The 19,984-nt window shown below is 47.5% G+C and overlaps 1 protein-coding gene across 3 annotated transcripts; it reads left to right on the plus strand.

Moving 5' to 3' along the window:
• Positions 1–10,915: 10,915 nt before the first annotated feature.
• On the plus strand, positions 10,916–19,984 carry Il19 (interleukin 19). Of its 3 annotated transcripts, none has more exons than XM_037211066.1 (7): positions 10,916–11,213; positions 11,631–11,710; positions 13,360–13,541; positions 13,679–13,744; positions 16,612–16,764; positions 18,045–18,119; positions 19,405–19,984. In XM_037211066.1, exons 3-7 carry the CDS (start codon positions 13,398–13,400, stop codon positions 19,498–19,500), a joined length of 534 nt encoding a protein of 177 aa, XP_037066961.1. In that variant the 5' UTR covers positions 10,916–11,213; positions 11,631–11,710; positions 13,360–13,397; the 3' UTR covers positions 19,501–19,984. The 3 variants fall into 3 exon arrangements, with proteins under 3 accessions (XP_037066961.1, XP_028732312.1, XP_037066962.1); XM_028876479.2 differs by having other exon boundaries at positions 13,395–13,541; XM_037211067.1 differs by having other exon boundaries at positions 10,917–11,213; positions 18,048–18,119.

Genomic DNA, 19,984 nt, shown 5'->3' on the forward strand with positions numbered 1-19,984 from the left:
ACCTTCTACAAGAAGGACTAGAGTGAGCAAATCCAGCCGGAAGAGCAAGCAGGCAGTTCTCTCCTAGCTCAGCATCTGTTTCTGTGACTTCTACCAGTGGGCAGCAATAGCCAAGCGTGCCATACCCAGCTCTTACTGTCGAGGAACTGGGCTGAGAAAAAGGCAGGTGCAGGCCTCTCCGTGTGTAACGATAGCCTCATACAAGTGTGTACGGTTGTGATTCCTGATGTAGGAGGGCTGGGAAGACATTGCCACACACACTTCTGCATATGAGGAAATGGAAACAGAGAACTCATCAGCTTGTCCGGAGTTACCCAACCAGAGATATCAAACGAACCCAGGGTCTGGCATAGTCTGAGTACACTTGACCCCTCAGCTACATTCCAAGTTCCAAGCCTTTTCACCCTAGTAATTTAGGTTCCAGGGCTCCTAAAGAGCTTATGCATGGACACTAGAAGAAAAACTTGTGTATCAGTGTCGTTTCTCATGTGTACATGCGGTGCTTTGAAGAAGAATGGCCACCACAGGCTCATGTATTTGAGTGCTCAGTCAACAGGGAGTGGGACTCTGTGAAAGGACTAGAAGGATTAGGAGGTGTGACTTTGTTGGAGGAAGGATGCCACTGGGGGTGGGATTTGAGGTTTCAAAAGCTCGAGTCAGGCCCAGTGTCTCTCTCTTTCTCGGCCTGTGGACCAGGATGTAGCTCTCAGCTACTTTCCCATGTGTGCTGCCATGCTCCCTGCCACGATGACAACGGATTAAGCTGTTATCTCTGAAACTGTAAGCAAACCCCCAATTAAATATTGTCTTGCATATGGACATGGTGTCCCCTCACAGCAATAGAACAGTGACTAAGACGGTACATGCACTCATACGTTAAAAGCCAGCTTCTCAAAGGAATGATGAACCAGACGCTTCAGCTCTGCAACCTGTGTGTGACGAATGTTTTGTGTCTGAACATCGATCCCGTGGCAAGACAAGCTTCAGTGGTGGCAAGCCGTTCTGCCACACACACACACACACACACACACACACACACACACACACACACACACACACACACACGTGCTTCACTGCTGCTGTGCTCTGAAGTTCCTGGGAAAAAGAGTTCATCTTACTTTGAGTCAGCTGGAAAAGATGAAGAGTTTTCTTTTCCTGCTAGATCATTCTTCCATTCCCACAAAATGCCAAGTTCAAACATTTTCTTCTGACGCCACATTTTGTTGTGTCCTCCACATAGACACACTCACTGAGAGAGAATAAAAAGACTATATAATTCGACAGCTAGGATAGCTTTTTCTCCAACCTCTGCTGACTCTAATTCTGTTGGACACTGAGAACGAATCATGCAGACCTCCTGGGCCTAAATTCCTTAAAGATCTTCCCTAAGGGACACAGAAGAATGGTATTTCTCTCTTCTTTTTTGAATTGTTATTTATAATGACGATGATTATGATGATGATGTGATGTGTGTGTGTGTTCATGCGAATGTGCGCCATGTGGAGGTCAGAGGTCAACTATCTGTAGAGTTGTAGACTTGGCTCTCTCATCTACATTTACGTGGGTTCCAGGGATCGAACTCAGGTCGTCAGGCTTGCAAGACAAGTGCTTCACCCACTGAGCCATCCTGCTCTTCTGAAAACAGCATGTCTGGGATGTGAATCCTGGTCTTCCTTCCCACTAGGTGTCTAGATGCTCATCAGGCTGGTTATTCACTGTGGAATTTCCAAACACCACATAGATGGATGTGAGGCAACACCAAAGAGCTATCTATATTTTGTCCATGCCTTTGGAAGTCTCCACTCCTGTCATTCATTTGTTCATTCATTCATTCATTCATTCTCTCACTCAACAACTGTTACTGGGGTACCTACTCTGTAGCTTTCTGAGGATAAAGCAGTGAGTAGAACTGACAACATCCTTGTCATCGTGGAACTTACACGCAAGGCAGAACTTGACTTACGAGTGCTCAAACCAGAAAGCTGACTTAACAAAGGAACACTTTGTTCTAGTTGTCCTGTGTTCTCTAATGAGAAGGCATGGCCTCAGCCCTCCTGAGCCTTGAGTCTGATGGGAGACTTCTGAATGGCCAACACGTTCTAAAGTGGAAATAAACAGAACACAGAAAAGCATTTGCAGGTGTGAGAAGGGACCACAGAGAGCATAAATGCTGGAGGGTAAAGAAACACAATTCCTGAAGGAGTTTCGTGTCTCTTTGAGATTTAGACCTTACTGAAAATCCTAGCTCACTTCTAGGTAGATAACAACAGCTGGGTCCCACGCAGCATGGCGCCCTGAATGACCATGAACCTGGAGTAGGGTAAATAGCCAACCCAGGGGAGAAGATCCTCTAGGAAAAGGAGTCTGGACTAAGCTCTGGCTGTCTGAGTAGACACGATCCTAGGAGCAGGGGTGGTGCCCCAGGAGACTGTTCACTGTGCCATGTGGGGTGGATGAAGATGTGGCCTGTGTCTTCTGTGCCTTCTAGGCCTCCGACTTGCTTTTGGTTCTGAGTATTTGAGACAGCTCAGTCCTCTATTTGCTATCTGCCGGCTCTGCCTGTGCAGTAAGTCAGGGCCCCCTCCCATCCTCCTTCTCCCCTCGAGTCTTCCAAGGTGACACCCTCCCCAGGAACTCCCTGGCTCCTATGGGTGCAGACCTTTTCACCTGACATGGGCTATTTTACCAAGAAGGGAAAAACCAACATTGAATTTCCACAGAATCCGTTTTCTTCTGACAGGTCTACACTTGTTAGTTGGAGAGATGCTGGTCGTCACTCGCCATCCCATTTCTCCAACGGGAAGAAGAAAAAGTTTTTTTTTTTTTTTTCTCTAGGATGAAAGTTGAAAGAGATGACAAAGGTCCTGTGCCTGCAAAGGGCCCTGGATGTCCCTGGCCACCAAGCTACCAGGAGATTTGACACTGTAGTTCTAGGTGGGACTGTTCTTTCTGAGCCCTGTTTCCTCCTCCACAAATGGGAAAGCTGTTCTGGATGAGCTTTCATGGCTGGTACAGTGGTTAAAAACAGAGGTACCGGAGTGGGCTGCTTCTGATGGCGTTTGGTTTTGTCATTTAGCTCTTGACAGCCTTTGGGCAGGTATTTAACAGTGCCAGGCCTCAGCTTCCTCCTCTGAAACAATCACTATAGAGATGGTATCTACCTCATAGAGTAGGTGTGAGGATTAAAGGCGATACAAGCATCCTGGTGCTACCGCAGAGCCTGGGTGTGTAACTGCGCAGCACCAGCCGGCTGGTCCCCTTTGTCGGGATTTCTGAGTTTGTGGATTTTGAGTATGGCTATGAGAAATGTTGGAGGTTGGAATGAGACTCTCCGGGCCAATGGTGCTCTTCTGGCTGTCCCTGGAGCCAATGAAGACACCAAGTCTTCGAAATGGCGGCTCCTGCTTCTCTGTGATGACTTGAGCAATGTGCTGTCTACAAAAGGGTGATATGGCGATATGATTGTTGGCGGGATGAAGAAAGGAAGTGGCATTTTCATATGGCACACTATAAAATAGGTCTTATCTTCCTTTAGAGTAAGCACATGAACAATTTGTTTGTGATAGAGACCGTGAATGCTTATAGAATGAAGGACCTGAATGGCGGCAGCACAGGAAACTGTACCCTGAAGGCTGTTGCCCTGGGGTCTAGGAGTAGGGGCAGTGAGGCTGTAGTGACTAATGGCTGCTTTTCCACTGGTGGCTTCTATAACCATCCACCTCTTTGTAAAGGTTATCTTTAAGCATATACATGTATGTACAATATGCATGCAATAGCCGTTAGTGGGGACAGAAGCCATGAACTTGAAGGACAGCTGGGATGGGTAAATGGGAGGGTTTCAAGGGAGGAAAGGGAAGGGAGAAATGTTCTAATTATACTGTGGTTTCAAAAATAAAATAACATTAACTTCCATTGGAAAATATGAATCAATGCAGTGCATTGCCAAAGGACCTGTGCACAGGAGGACTTACTGTTTAGTTGTGGGCTCTTCATGTGCCCTGTGCTCTCTTCCAACTCCTGAAAGAAAGTCACTTCAGTCTTAGTCAGAATTCATCCCTCTTTCTACCCCTCTACTGTGTTGCCTTTCTATTCATGCCCGAAAGGATGGGAGGGGCCCCAGGACATGGGGGAGAGAGGACTAAAAGGAAGCTGGGTGGGGGATGCGCTTGCCTTTTTAGAGAGCATATTTGCACAGCTGGGTCGCACCTATGTGTGGTTGGTAGCCATCCCTAGCACAGCTGGTTCTCCTGGCTGGCTCCGGGAAGCGTGGATGCTGGGAGAGAAGTGAGACCCAGGCTGGCTAGCACTGGGGCAAGCGTGCTGAAAGCCTTCTGCTCATCAAGGCACCTGGAAAACTGTTGGCATGGGAGCCGATCACAGACAGACTCAGAAATGCTGCCTCTGCTGTCCCGGGTGAATCTTCAATGTTCCCTTTACTGTGCGGATCGTGGAGAGCAGGATTTATCAGAGTTCATACCTGTAGGGCACACACCTATAGCATATTTTACTTATTCCTACTTTAAACAATAAATACGGCTTTTCACTGACTGTAATAGAAAAGTCTTACTTATTTTTTCTATTTCCCTATAGAGAATAACAATAAAAATCATCTTTATGAAAAAAACAACCCAAAAGACGACAGACAGGTAATTAATAGAAGCAGTGGTTTAATTTTCTGGATTTGTGTGTGTGTGTGTGTGTGTGTGTGTGCTGTATGTTAATTGTTTAAAGAAAAGTAGTAGCTGGACGGTGGTGGCACACGCCTATAATCCCAGCACTCGGGAGGCAGAGGCAGGTGGATCTCTGTGAGTTCGAGGCCAGCCTGGGCTACAGAGCCAGATCTAGGACAAGCACCAAAACTGCAGAGAAACCCTGTCTCGGAAAAAAAAAAAAGTGGTCATTTCCCATTCTAATAAATATTTTTTTTGCCTTTGTTTCAGATACTATACTTCTTCTATTTTTTAAAAAAATACTAGGCTGGCTTTGGACTTTTGAGATTTCTGTCCTAGCTTCCCAAGTGCTGGAGTGAGTGTGTGACCCCATTCCTGGCTGTACTTCCATTTATGAACTAATTTCTTTAAAGAGACCCCACAAGCACACCACGTTTCAGGAGCTGGGGGGGGGGTGCACTCCTTTACATGCTGGCCCTTGTAACGGGAAGTCCAGTTTAAGCTATCAAATTTAGCAAATGGAAACACAGGATGCCCAGTTTATTCTGAGCTTCCAAGATATGTGGACTCTGAGATCTGCATGTTTGAAAATCAAAATCACCTGGATACCATGTGTCCCATGGAAACCGGACAGAGAACGAGGGAACGAGGGTAGAGAGGAGGGGAAGGGGGCGGGGGAGGCAGGAGAGACTTCACTAAAGCTGCATGGATGCTTAACTGTCAGGAAAGCCAGACGGGAGCTTGCTGGTGAGAGAGGCTAGCAGAATGTGGTACTCGTTGGGAGAGGAGGGAGGAGACGGAGGATTGTGATGAGTCTGGGAGTCGTGCTGGGGAATGGGACATGGAAGGATGAGTGGGGGTCCCCACACAGCTCTGAGCGACCTTATATGCCACCTGACTCTAGAATGAGAGGGGAGCATGGAGGTAGACAGGTCACTCTGTCAGGAGCTAGGGCTTTGAGAACAGTCATTCACCTGGCCCATGACAGCAGGCTTTGATTTGATTTGATTTTTCCATCTGGGAACACCAAGTCTGAGTATGTAATGTAATAAGTCTGCCTGTGGAGGGAGGGCGGTTGCCTGCTGCTGGAAGTAAGCCTGGTGAGTGACCCTGGAGCGCAGGAGGGACCTGTCTGAGCATGGCATGGTCCCTTCTGTTCCTTGTCCCTGGCTCCGTTCATCTCCGTGGAGGCTGTTTCATGGCACTGGAGCCTCTGACGCTGAGGACAGAGTCTCCGGCTCCGACGCGGTGCCCAATAGCAACAGCAAGGAAGTCCACGTCGCCGTCGCAGAGTGGCAGGTGGATTTGTCATTCTCTGCTCACTCACCTGGGTGTGCCCAGGTGAGATTTCCTCAAGCTATCCAGCTTCCTGACTAAACACAAGTCAGAACAGCTCGGCGGGGACAGGGACATCATTTCCTCCACGGAACCAGCTCCAGGTCCCCACAGCTCTAAGGACCCTTCCACTCCACCCGACTCCGGGATGAGAGGGGAGTACCGAGGGGCTTTGAGAACCGCCTGTACTGGCTCACTGTACCGTGTGAGATGGTGGCTCCTCCCCCCTCACCGCCCCACATTGCTGGGATGGGGAAGGTTGAACTGTGTTCTCTGGTGTCCTGCCTGACTCATCTCTAAATCCCAAACTGGGAGAAACCTTTTGGGGGGTAAATTGACAAGAGCTAGGAAACTTACTTTTTAAAGAAGTTGTTTTATCTTATGTGTTGTTTTAAAAATGGTAAGCAGCGCTGGTTGCCGTGCAGAAAGGTCATGAGGCACGAGCCATGACAAAACCCAGTATCAGAGCTTTATTAGGAGGAAGTGTGTGTGTGTGTGTGTGTGTGTGTGTGTTGTGGGGGATAAAAGAACCAGACCTGGGGAAGAAGCACATGCAGAGAGGAGAGAGAGAGAGAGAGAGAGAGAGAGAGAGAGAGAGAGAGAGAGAGAGAGAGAAGAGAGAGAGAGAGACAGAGAGAGAGAGAGACAGAGAGAGAGAGAGACAGAGAGAGAGAGAGACAGAGAGAGAGAGAGACAGAGAGAGAGAGAGAGACAGAGAGAGAGAGACAGAGAGAGAGACAGAGAGAGAGAGACAGAGAGAGAGAGAGAGAGAGAGAGAGAGAGAGAGAGAGAGAGAGAGAGAGAACAGAGAAGAGATAGTGGGGGGAGAGAACAGAGAGGGGAGAGTCTGTGTCCGGCTCTTTAAGGGTTCCCGTCAACATGCGCAGGTGAGAGTTGTGCTGATTGCGTGATCACACCATGCGGAAGTAATCGGCAGCGCACACTGATGACGCAGGACACAAGACCCCTTGCTTAGCCCCTGAACTGCACATGTGCAGTTGTGGGGCTGGAGTGGGGACAGAATCCTAACATTATGTGTATGGGTGTTTTGCCTGCCTGTACATCTGTGCACCACATGTGGGCCTGGGTTTCCTGAAGAAGTCAGATTCCTGGGAAGTTTAAATGTGTATGAGCTACCATGTGGGTGATGAGCCATCTCTCTAGCTCCCGAATTTTTCTTTTTTGTGGGTTGATTTTTTTTTTTTTTTTTAAATAGGGTCTCACTATGTATCCCTGGCTGTCCTGGAACTCACTCTGTAGACCAGGCTAGCCTTGAACTCACAGAGAGCCACCTGCCTCTACCTCCCAAGAACTGGGATTAAAAGTGTGTTACTATATCTGGTCTGCCAAAATTTATCTTAAAAATATTACTTTCAAAGTTATCTACAATTCAAAGGATAGTTATGATCCGTGTATAGTTACCAAGACCTTTATACATTTTATAATTTTGCCCCCCCCACTTTTTTTTTGAGAAAGGGTCTCACTGTGCAAGCTTGGAACTCACTATGTAGATCAACCTGGCCTCGAACTCAGAGATCCACCAACCTCTGTCTCCCGAAATATTGGGATTAAGGGCATGGACCACAACATTCAGTTCATTTGTTCTTTAGGTCCTTATTTGCATCCCAAGTGGAATTTTCACCCATCGGTGCCAACAATACCATCTTTTTCTTTTATAGGCTTCTTTTTTTCCATCACACCTTCTAGTGTTTTCTAGTGTTCATAATGGGTTCTTCCTCAGCTTTAACCAAAATTATTTCCGTAGTGGACCTGATCCAGCTCATCCCAATCTTGGAACAAGACCATCTATCTCTCAATTCCACGGAATCCCATTCCCAGGGAGAGTGGGGGGCCTGCTAGGACCTGCACTTGGGGGTGGACACGCTCTTTCATGGACAAGAACTTGACGAGGCTCCAACACGGGTGATTCATGCAGCTAGAGTGAAGTCGGGGTGGGGATGGAGGACTGGGATTCCTGAAAGACGCCAAAGTACCTGTCAGACTTGGCGTATTCTTGGTTCTAGCTTCTTGGTCACCCTCCACAGTCTTATTGCTTCCCTGTTTTGATAAATGAAACTTTAAAAAATATTTTTATTTTATAATTAATTGAATTTTACATATCAGCCACAGATTCCCCTGTCCTCCCTCCACCCACCCTCCAGCCTTCCCCCCCCAATCCACTCCCCATTTCCCACCTCCTCCAGGGCAAGGTCTCCCCTGGGGAGTCAGCCCAGTCTGGTAGATTCAGTTGAGGCAGGTCCAGTCCCCTCCTCCCTGTACCAAGGCTGAGCAAAGTGTCCCAGCATAGGCCCTAGGTTCCAAAAAGCCAGCTCATGCATGCACCAAGGACAGGTCCCGGTCCCACTGCCTAGGGTCCTCCTAAACAGTTCAAGCTATTCAACTGTCTCACTTATCTAGAGGGCCTGGTCCAGATCCATGGGGGCTCCTCAGCTATTGGTTCAGACTTCATGTGTTTCCACTAGTTTGGCTATTTGTCCCTGTGCTTTTTCCAATCATGGTCTCTATATCTCTTGCTCATATAATCCCTCCTCTCTCTCGCCAATTGGACTCTCTGCATCTGCTTCCATCAGTCACTGGATGAGGGTTCTATCATGACAGTTAGGGTGTTCGGCCATCCGATCACCAGAGTAGGTCAGCTCAGGCACTCTCTCAACCATTGCCAGTAGTCTATAGTGGAGGTATCTTTGTGGATTTCTGGGAACCTCTCTAGCGATAAATGAAACTTTTTGAAAAGAGTCTCACTTTGTAACCCAGGCTGCTCAGGAACATGAAATAATCCTCCCCACCTGACTCCTGAGTTCTGGGATTGCAGGCATACACCACCATGTGCAGCACAAATGGAAAATTGAGCCCTAGTCTTGAAATGGTGGCTCAGCTGGGTCTAGATGCCCCCATTTCAAGGCTACCTGTGCCTCTGTGTCTATAATCACATTCACAATTTGACTGCAGTTCCGGAAAGGATACCATTCTATCTCAAGCTATGTTTTATTTATTTATTTGTTTGTTTGTTTGTTCGTTCATTTATTTGTTTGTTTGTTTTTGGTTTTTCGAGACAGGGTTTCCCTGTGTAGCTTTGTGCCTTTCCTGGAACTCACTTGGTAGCCCAGGCTGGCCTCGAACTCACAGAGATCCACCTGGCTCTGCCTCCCGAGTGCTGGGATTAAAGGCGTGCGCCACCACCGCCCGGCTATATTTTATTTTTTAAATACTAAATGTTAGACAGCAAAGCTTAGGATAGAGAGAAACCACTTCTTATTGTTCCCTTTCCTCTCAATTTAGGGATTCAAGTGGAACTGTAGAGTTAATAGCAAGCTAGGCATAATGGTGCACACTTGTAATCCCAGTATTTGGGAACCTGAGGCAGGAGGATCGAAAGTTTGAGGTCAAACTGTGCTATGTAGTAAGGCCCTGCCTCAAAAAGAAATACATTAGTAACACCTTTGAATTGCTTATTGTAGCCCGGCCTTTGTATTGAGGGCTAACATCTAATTATCTACTCTCCACACCAGGTCTGCATGGGGATTCCTTGGTAAGCACTATCTGTATAGAGGAACCAACAAGCATGAAGAGAGAGTGGCTAGTGTCCCAGTCACAGCCACTCTGACATTGCGTGCTACAAGGGCATTACAGACACCACACACATTTCCTTTCTTCTGAAAGCTTCCTAGTGTGGCATCCTGGGCCTGAAATGAAAGCCGGATCACTGTAGTGAATGTGGAGTAAGACTTTGCATGGTCGTGTTGCAATCTTCTCACATGTGGCTTTGGGCTCTGAGCCAGGCAGCTGAGCTGGATGCTCCCACCCATTTCCCCACATCACCCAGGAGATGTGAACGCACAGCTGTTCATATCTCCCTTTCCAGAAGGAGCAGACACACTTGTCAAATATTGATGGAGGGTCCTGTCTTTCTCTTGTGGCATAGCATAGAGTAAATACTATTTGTTACTGACTATTTATAGAATAGTAAATACTACTTGTATTTACTATGATACAGGCCAGGACCATTAGCTCATTTGAGTCCCCAACGTTAATTTTACCCATTTTATGGAGCGTCTGTGAGGTTTTCAGCAGTTCGTGCTTCCCAGAGAATTGGGAAAGCTTGGGTTTAGTTCCAGGGCTACACTGTGAGCCACAATAGCCTACAGCTTCTCCCAGCATGCCATACTGAATGAAATTCAAGATGCTAGAAACAGACTTCAAGATTCTGGGGTTCATTTCTCGTGAAGCCCACCAAAGCCTCTGTTCATCTGATTCTCTTCTCTTCCAGTTCCCTATCTACTCCTTGTCTCCTTAGCCTGGTAGCCGGAGTAGGGCTCTGTGTCCACCCTGTGTGCATGTATGGGGGGTTGTTCTTTGATTAAACCCCATCCCAGAGTCACTTGGGGGAGGAAACTAGTTCTTCTGTTTATTTGCTTTGTTTTTAGTTTTTTTAAGACAGGGTTTCTCTCTGTAACCTTGGCTATCCTGGAACTCAATCTGCAGACCAGGCTGGCCTTGAACTCAAAGATCTGCCTGCCTCTTGCCTCCCAAGCGCTGGGATTAAAGGTATCACAGCCTGGTAGGATATTAGTTTTTTAAAATCATCTTTTTATCTATTCTTTGAAATTTTTTGTACAATGCATTTTGAATATGTCCATCCCCCACTACCTCCCTCCAACACCCCCTAGTGCCTCCACCCCATCTCCTTCCCAGCTTTAGTCCTCCTTTTCTTCTTTTCTGTTGATTACTAATAACCTTCTGAGTCCAATTACTGTTGCCCATATGTGCTTGGGAGTGGGTCCATCTACTGGGGGCCATGGGCAGCCTACCAGAGGCCATGTCCCCAAGGGAATATGACTGTCTTGGGAGGACACGATTATATGCTGTTTTTCTGTGACTTATAACCCTGACCCCTGGAAAACTTCATGATGGAGAGTTGTAATAAATAAGAAAGTAACTTGGATAAAGGGTCTTCTGCCCCCTTTATCCTAAGGATCCTAAGTTCTGTTCCCAGCTCTGCCACAAATTTCTCTTAAGGCCCTGTCCTGCTCACTCTCATTTCTCTTTCCATCATTCAAGAATGAAAGGGTCCTTCCAAGGGACAAGACCAAGGGGAAAGAGAAGACAGAAATCATTTGCCTACAGGAGGAAAAAGATTGGATTCCCATGAAGTTAAATGAAGTAATGCATGTAGAAGCCTGGCATGTGGTAGGTCCTTGGAAACTGTGTGAGACATCAGGGAGATGGCTTGTGCCAGAGGACCTGCAGACTCTCACGAAGCTGGCTGCTGACCAAGCCAGGCCATCCACACAGGACTTTCCTGACTGTGCCTTCAGGGTACAGTTTATGACATGTCACAGCTCCTCGGAAAGTGACCTAACTTGGATTCTTCTCCATAAACACAAAATTGCAAGTAATTCTCATTTGCATGGTGATGAGGAGTTTATTTTTCCCAGAAGCTGTGTGTCAAAACTCAGAAAAAACAAGGCATTTCTTAATAATGATTAATCAGCTGTATCACAAAGAAAAAGAAAGAAAAGAAAACAATTAAAGAAATGAGGGGGGAAAATCTCCTGAAGGTGGACCCACCCAGTAAACCTTGACAGCATTTCCTCTAATCCACAGCATAAAAGTAAGCAGCCCTTTCCAAATGGCAAAGAGCACGGAGAGGGACGGCTCCATTGTGGCAGGAGACTCCAGAAGAGGTGAGTCTCTCATGGGCCATCAGGAGCTTCATTTAATATGACGGGGGTTAGCGTTGTGCATGACCTGTGTTATCCAGGGTGCTGAGGTTTTTTGTGGAATGTGGAGAAGTACTCCAGTGTGTGCGTGTGAATTTTCTGGTACCTTCTTTTTAACAAAAGGAAATGGAAAAAAGAAAGGATAAAGGACAGAATAGAGCATAAGGAAATCAAATATCTTTATTACACCTTTTTCATTCCAGGAACTTCACTTTTTGCAGTATTAATTATCTTTTTAAATGCAAAGCACAGTCCTGATTCAGTGGGACCTGATCAGAAATGGTTTTTTGGTCTGGTGTAAAGCTGTGGTCTCCAGGAGAGATGGATATGCATGCAGGGGAGAGATTGATTTGTAAGTGCGAGGCTTAGCCATAAGGAGTGAGCCCAGAGGTCAGCTGCCCACTTCGGCTCTGGCAACCTATTTCATTATCCTAATTCTTAGTTCCCTCCTTGGCAAAATGTGGATAGAAACAAATCTTCTTAGGGGTGGGTGTCACAGGAAGTAAGGTAATTATGCAAAATATTTCATACACTGTCCACCACGCCTGCGGTGTAGGACAAGTGTTGCCTCCCGCTGTTACCTGAATTGGCCAAGATGTCTGGACTCTTTTTTTAGAAGGAGCAGAGTTAGGAGAGGGGTGATGCCGACCAACTTCCCTTGCCAATGGAGTCTAGTTCCTTGTTTGGCTGGAGAATTAGAAAATCAAGCTCTGTAGGGAGTACTGTCTGTCATCCGGGGGTCTCAGTATACACCTGCTGGTGTTCTGGGAAGGATGCATGTTAACAGAAGGCTTGGGCATGCTGTTTCTTGGCTTTCTAGGCAAGGAGCCTAGAAATGAATTCCTAGGGATCCCAGGAAGATGTGGTCTGTGGTGATGGGAAGTGGGGCAGTGTGGCTCCCATTCATATATAGCCCATTCATGATTACAGCCCCAAGAACCATAGTGAGGGTCTAGAAGCAAGTGCACTAGGACTCCCCAGCTGCTGGTTGTGTTTGGGGGCCCTCCTACTCATTGGCCTCTGCACACACAGCAGGAAAGGGGGGCCCTCAGTGGTAAGGCTCACACTAGGTAGGGGGCAGAAGGTAGAGGGCAGGGCAGATCATATGCCATTGTAAGGTTTATCTCTTTGTGTAGCTTGTGCTACTTTGGAGGGTGCCGAAGACAGATCCTAGGCTGCACAGAGATGTGTGACGTGCCTCTGTACACACTTAGCTCCAAACACGATTTTAGGCAGATATGCACTAGGGTTTTCATAAAAGGTGCCGCTTCCTTCGGAAGCAAACACGGAAAAGCCAGTGGGCTTTTATGGTTTTTCAGAGCTGTTGCCCAATCTGTTCCCCTTATTCGGTTTATTAGAAACAAGATTTTTCACCCCAGTTGATGAAGAGTTGAGTCAGAGTACAGCGTGATACACACTGCGGTGGGAGCCTGCTGAGGGTGTGTGTGTGTGTGTGTGGGGAGGTGGTGGTCATAGTCAATTATTCAAGGAAACCACAAAAGGAGATGCCAGGCTTTGAAGCTCCCCAAGGCCGAGGGCTGAGTCTTCTTTTTTGCTCTGCCACGAGGTCCCCAGGAGGAGCATGCGAGGTTTTGATTTTCTTGGCTCTGCAGTCTAGGCGGACAACAGATTTCTATCCTTGCGGCAGGACATGAAGGCCCAGTGCGTTTCTTGCTGGCTCCTGGGCATGGCACTTATTCTCTGCTCCGTGCACACCCGCAGCCTCAGGAGATGTCTGATTTCTGTGGACATGCGCCTTATAGAAAAGAGTTTCCAGGAAATCAAAAGAGCCCTGGTGAGCATGGTTTGTCTGAAGGAATGGGTATGCCTTATCTTACATCTTGACCTGAAAGGCCAAGTTCCTTCCTGTTGCTTGTGAGGTATCCTGAGAAAGTGGAGAGTTCTCATTGATGTCTGTCCTGTTCTCCACAGCAAACTAAAGACACCTTCCAAAATGTCACCATCCTGTCCACACTGGAGAATCTGAGGAGCATTAAGGTACCAGTTGGCTTGTGTCCTACTTCTTAACGGTTTTGTGCTAAGAAACAAATCCCTGCCCAGTACACTCTTAATGCTCCAGGCTTGTCTGAGCAGTTTGGGCTGGTACCCCAGTGACTTTGAACTCACGGGCGTGACCGAAGAAGTGAGACTTCCCCAGAGGGTGACAGAAGTATCAGGGCCTCCGATGGGACAGGAATTCAGTGGCTTGGAGATTGTTTTTGGAAGATTCCAGAGGGAGAAAGGAAAATCAACGAACAATCAAACACCAAAACCGGAGTGAAGGTTTAAGACACAGGGGAGCGTGGGTGTGACACCATCGAAGGCAAGCCTGTGTGATCGGGACAGTGAGGCAAGCGGGTTTAGGATGCAAAGGATGTGCAGACTAGGGTAGGAGGCGGGGAGGGACAGCTACCTTTGGGACCAGACTGAGCCTTGGCTTTCTGACGAGGACAACAGAAAGGCCGAGGAGACTTTTGGGATAAAAGTCTTATCACAGAACTACTGTAGAAAGTCTGGGAGTGTGCTTTCCAGTGACAAGAAGGTGGGAAGGCCAGGAGGGATGCTGGGCCCGTTCTCCACCAAGGGTGTTACCAGCCAGCAGCTGGCCGGCTGATTCCTGGCTTTACGAAAGAACCTGTGAGGTGCATTTAGAGTGATCGCTTAGCCAGGTGTGGGGGGACATGCTTGTACTCCCAGCGCTTGGGAGACAGAGGCAGGAGGATCGTTACACGTTTGATCATTACATGCCAGACTGTTCAACTTTGTGAGTTCCAGGCCCGCCAGGGCTATGTTGATGCACAAGCCCAACTTTCAGTTCAAAGGGAATAAGTGATGGTTGGTTCTATAGTCAAATATGAGCGACTACAGCCTGGAATCTAGATTACACCAAAGACAGCTTTAGTATCGTGAAGTTTGTACGGTAATAGAACACAAGACAGTCATAGATGAAGGCATTTGAAAATGCATTGGTGGGAACACAAGGCAGGAAGGTCATAATGCAGGTTACAGCAAATTGTGGAGAATCTGCTATTGACCTCAGATGCGATCTGATGACACCCTTAACTCTGGAGACACTAGTGGTCTGTTAGTATATTCCAAAGAGTTTCTCCTGTTAGTCACACTTGCTAGGTCAGACAGAGAGGTGAGCAGCTATTGAGGTGGTTCAAGACAGCCCGAGATCATTTGGCTCTGGATAGGCAATGTTACGGCTCTCCGCAACCACACAAGTTCTCGTTAGTCAGCCTTGGAGAGTCTTCACCACAGGTTAGGCTTTTTTTCTGGCATTTCCAGTTCGTGGTTATCAAGAACCTGTCTCAAAAAGCAAAGCAAATTAAACAAATGAAAAACCGTTTTGACCTCTGGACCTATTCTACAAATGATCTCCATTTTCTGTTGTTGAGTTCCTACTTGACAAACGAAAAGTATGTTTCTATGAGGAATTGAGACTTCGAAGGGGCGGGGATGAGGAGTCAATGACCAAGTCAGGATAGGACACCCCCTTCCAGTTTCTGCCTCTGTGTTCGGATTCCTCCTTCTCTTGAGCTTGAGAACTAGCTGACGTGGAGGAAGGAAGGGAGCCAGTGAATGAGGATTTTGACTACATCTCCTGCCTTCTTCTCTCCCCAATGCCCCATTTCTTTTCTCTTTTAAAATTATTCATTATTTGTGTGTGTGTGTGTGTGTGTGTGTGTGTGTGTGTGTGTGTGTGTGAGAGAGAGAGAGAGAGAGAGAGAGAGAGAGAGAGAGAGAGAGAGAGAGAGACTTTCAGGTGTTAGTTCTCTCTTCCTTCATTTGGGTTTTGAGGGTGGAACTCAGGTTCTTGGCCTTAGTCACAAGTTCGTAGTGGACTGCTGAACCAAACTACCTTCCCTCCCTCCTTCTTTCTCTCTCTTATTTTCTTCCTCCCTCCTCTCCTTCCTTCCTTCCTCTCTCTCTCTTTCTCTCTCTCTCTCTTTCTCATGGGTTCTTTTTTTTTTTATGCCACAGTCTTTTTTTTTTTTCTTTTTCCCCCAGAGCTGATGATCGAACCCAGGGCCTTGCACTTGCTAGGCAAGCGCTCTACCACTGAGCTAAATCCCCAACCCAGTGCCACAGTCTTTAATAACATAGAGGTGTGCCACTTTCCCTCTGGCTCAGGGGCCCAGTGAGAGCAGGGGAAGAGATCCTGCCTTTCAATTAGTCTGCCACCGTCTAGGAAAAGCTGCCCTTGGGCTAGAGGCTGGGCTGTAAATCTTCTGCAGTACTTACTCCCTTAGGCCTGCAGAGTGCAAATTGCTAGAAGGCAGCTGTCCACTGCTTCTCTGGGCTGGGCTTTGAGCATCTGGAGTCTTGTCTTGGAGGCATCTGCTTTCCATTGCAGTCCTCTGATCTCCCCAGATGTGGCTGCCAGTCTCCACTCTTGCAAATTTCAGCACCCCCCCCGTCCCCACAGGTTTAAGGGGAGAAACTTCGAGGGAGCCCAGTAGTGTGTGTGGTTCAGGGCTCAATGGTCAGGATGAATATATTGGTCATGACTGGTATGATACCTGGTATCCAGGAGCCGAGGATGTTGCTGGACAGAGCTGACAGTCTTGGTTTATGGGATGCAAACTGTCTCATAAAGGAGGCACCTGGTTCTTGAAGGGATTTAAGAACTTCCTGATATTGTGCTGGGGATGCTGTGGTGAGAATCCTTGTCTGTGATGGGATTCCAAGCCCTACTCTTCGATAATATATCTCCTGGCTATAGGTACCTTGACTGTGGGAAGTGTGGAAGAATACCCTGAATTCTGGAAAAGAACGTTTTGTTCTTTGACTTCTTGTCCCTTTTCTCTTAAGTGCCAGGACAGAGGGCCTCTGGGGCATGCTCTAATTTGTGTCTGTAGCCTGTAGATGTCTGCTGCGTGACCAGCCACCTCCTGACCTTCTACAGAGACAGGGTGTTCAAAGACCATCAGGAGACAAGCCCCGAGGTCATGAGGAGAATCAGCGGCATTGCCAACTCTTTCCTCTCCATGCAGAGAACTCTGGAGCAATGTGTAAGTCGGTGCGGCCGAATTCCAAGCAGGCTGCTCCCATCTGTCCAGAAGGAGCCCGGGGCTTGGGGAGCCAGGGCATTCTTGTCCTGCTGTTCGCTTCTGTGTCCTTCAAGACTTTGCGATTGGTTTTACCAGCCTCAGGGGCCTGCTGACCCCTCGTCAGATAGGTCCCCTCATGGAGTGACCAGCGGATGCCAGAGCATCTCCTAAGAGTGTAGTAGCCCCTCAGAGGGACGTACCAAGGGTTGCATTCTGACCGGAAGCACACCTCTGGACTTCCTGTTTCTGACCCTTTGGAATTTCCCCACTAAGACATATCTGGGAAGTCATATGGTAAGGCCCATCTCCAAGGGTCACCTGTAAGTTCACCTTCACTTATTAAAATCAAACAGAGACAAAAGCAAAAATCACCAACCAAAACTCAGGCTAAGAGAAACCATCATCTCCAGCCTAATGGCTGTCGATGAGTTCCTGTGTGGTGTGGTTCCTCTGTGGCAGGTGGCGGCTTCCTTCTTTGTCTCAGATTCAAAACTTCTGTTAGAAAAGGTGCCGGTCCCTGGGACTGGAGAGATGGCTCAGCAGTTAAGAGCATTGGCAGCTCTTCCGAGGTCCTGAGTTCAATTCCCAGCAACCACATGGTGGCCCACTGTTATCTAGGATGGGATCTATGCCCTCTTCTGGCATGCAGGTGTACATGTAGATAGAGTATGTACTTATACATAAAATATATAAACCTTAAAAAAAAAAAAAAAAAAAAAGGGCCGGGCGGTGGTGGCGCACGCTTTAATCCCAGCACTCGGGAGGCAGAGGCAGGCGGATCTCTGTGAGTTCGAGGCCAGCCTGGTCTACAAAGCGAGTTCCAGGAAAGGCGCAAAGCTACACAGAGAAACCCTGTCTCGAAAAAACAAAACAAAACAAAACAAAACAAACAAACAAAAAGGGTACTGCTCCCTGTCCTGCTTTAAAACCTACAATCATGCAATCAAATGGATGTATTTACTCAATTAGTTAACTTTGTGGGGTGTTGCATTCAGCATTGTGACAAGGTAGACCTGGTGCTTGCTCTTCTGGTGCCAACCACCCGGTTGACTGCAGATGCAGAAGGAGCAGAAGCCAGGGTAAAATGCAGACTTTCTTCACAGACTCTAGTCTCTCCCAGCTGTCTTCTAAGCTTTTTTACCTGACTAGGGAGGAGGGGCGTGTAGGGAGGAGGGGCGTGTAGGGAGGAGGGGCCTGTAGGAGGAGGTCCTTTAACGTGTGCCGCTCTCATTGTGTCCCAGCAGGCCCGCAGTCAATGTCACTGCAGTCAGGAAGCCACCAACGCAACCAGAATCATCCACGACAACTACGATCAGGTGAGGTCTGGGGAGAGTATAGGGAAGACAGAAAACAAGATGGTTGAGAGAGTACTGATATTTCAGCCTTCTCTCCATGCAAAATCACTTATTCTTTCCACCAGTCTTCATTGAAGGCCCATCCAAGCTGATGTCTGCAAAATGCTGTAGGTCATTGGGCAGTTCCCTGGTCCTCTCCTGTTTTCTTACACCTTCACATCAGGCCTGGCCTATGTAAGATATGATTGTACAGAAGGAGCAATGATCCCCAGTGAATCTGAAGCTGTTACCCATGCCACACAACACATAGAGTGGTTTGCGGTCAGGACCCTTGGCATCCTGCACACTGGTACTTCTCACATGGGTGTTGATGCAGGAGGGTTACCAGGGTGTGCCATCTGCAGATTTGATTGAAATACAGTAGTTCTATGGTGAAACATAAGTTCCTCATTCTTGGCACTCTCAAATGATGCCAGCGCATTGAAGAGCAAAGAGGTTAGGACTGTTTCGGAGCGTGGCTTTTGTGGGGGACAGGCTTTATTAAGTGGTGATGTAGGGAGAGTGAAGATTCAAGGGGTTTGTACTGTGAGCCAGACAGTGTCCCTGGACCCCTGGAGTGTTGCCACACTGACCCTTCACAGCAAGGCTCTGAGTACAAACTGCGCTGGTAAATTAGGAAATGAAGCACAAATAGGTTATATGAGTTGACTGAGCTCATTCTGCAGCTGCTTGGTAGAGCTAGGACACAGGCCCGTGCTGAGTAGCTCCTACCATCTCCAGGTAGCACAGAAGGACGTGGACTATGTCAGGGATTACGTGCTAGGTCTGATTCTGTCGCTGGATGTGTGATGTTTGGGTAGACACCCTTTGGGGCCTCAGTGCTTTGGCATGTCAGGAAGGGGCCGCATGTTCTCCTTACTCACTGGAGCGCACCGAAGAGAATAAGGCTTCCTACGAAGCAAGAATGATTAAATTGAACTGATATAAATAGAAAATCATGAAGACCTGGCCGGCAAGGCTAATATTTCCTGTGAAAAGGAGGGGAAAGGAATGAGGGACTTTAAAAATTGTATACAAGGAGCTGAAATGATTGAAATTGCTTGTTTGTGTGTGTGTTGGGGGTGCTAAGCTATGAGGAAAATAAGTTTTGATTCTGTGTGCTGTGCAAAAGGTTTGGTAAATAAAAAGTAAAACTGCGTAGGGCTCAGAATATGGGCTCTAATATACAGACTTTGCACAGGCAGATAGGACCTCAGGATGCCCTTTTAAAGTTTTATTTATTTGTTTGTTTGTTTGTTTGTTTTAGCTGGAGGTCTCATCTGCTGCCCTTAAGTCTCTAGGAGAGCTAGACATCACTTTAGCCTGGATTGACCAGAATCATCGAGAGACTTCTGAGGCTTGACACCAAGTGCCTTGTCTGATTATTTAGGGATACACAATTCACCTTGAGCTCCCGCCCTCTCCCTCCTGGCCTCCCCCTCCTCTTTCTCAGTGGTCAACAGCTAACTTTGAAAAGGAGAGAGATGTGGAAAGCCCCCATAATTATCTAAAATGGGGGTCTTTTATTGGAAATTGCTGCTGTGGAAGGAATTCTCTCGTCTGGGCTGGAGCCTCACTGGAAAAATTGGGGTTTGAGTGTCTCTCAGCTGCTGACTGAGGTCTCGGCTCTCTGATCCACCTGAAAATAGCCGAGTTGGCAGCTGTGGTATTTATAGCAACGTGTGGCTGTTGAAAGATCCCGGATGCTGTCGTAGGAGAAACACACAGCTCCTCTAATTTATTGTGAAGTGGCTTCTCCCAGGCCTATGCTGTGTACCTCATGGTGTACTGTAGTGCATATTGTACTGACTGACATTAATGAATAAACTGTGCTTTACCTATGAGAA

The sequence above is a fragment of the Peromyscus leucopus genome, chromosome 15, assembly GCF_004664715.2.
Source record: "Peromyscus leucopus breed LL Stock chromosome 15, UCI_PerLeu_2.1, whole genome shotgun sequence".
NCBI classification, from domain to species: domain Eukaryota; kingdom Metazoa; phylum Chordata; class Mammalia; order Rodentia; family Cricetidae; genus Peromyscus; species Peromyscus leucopus.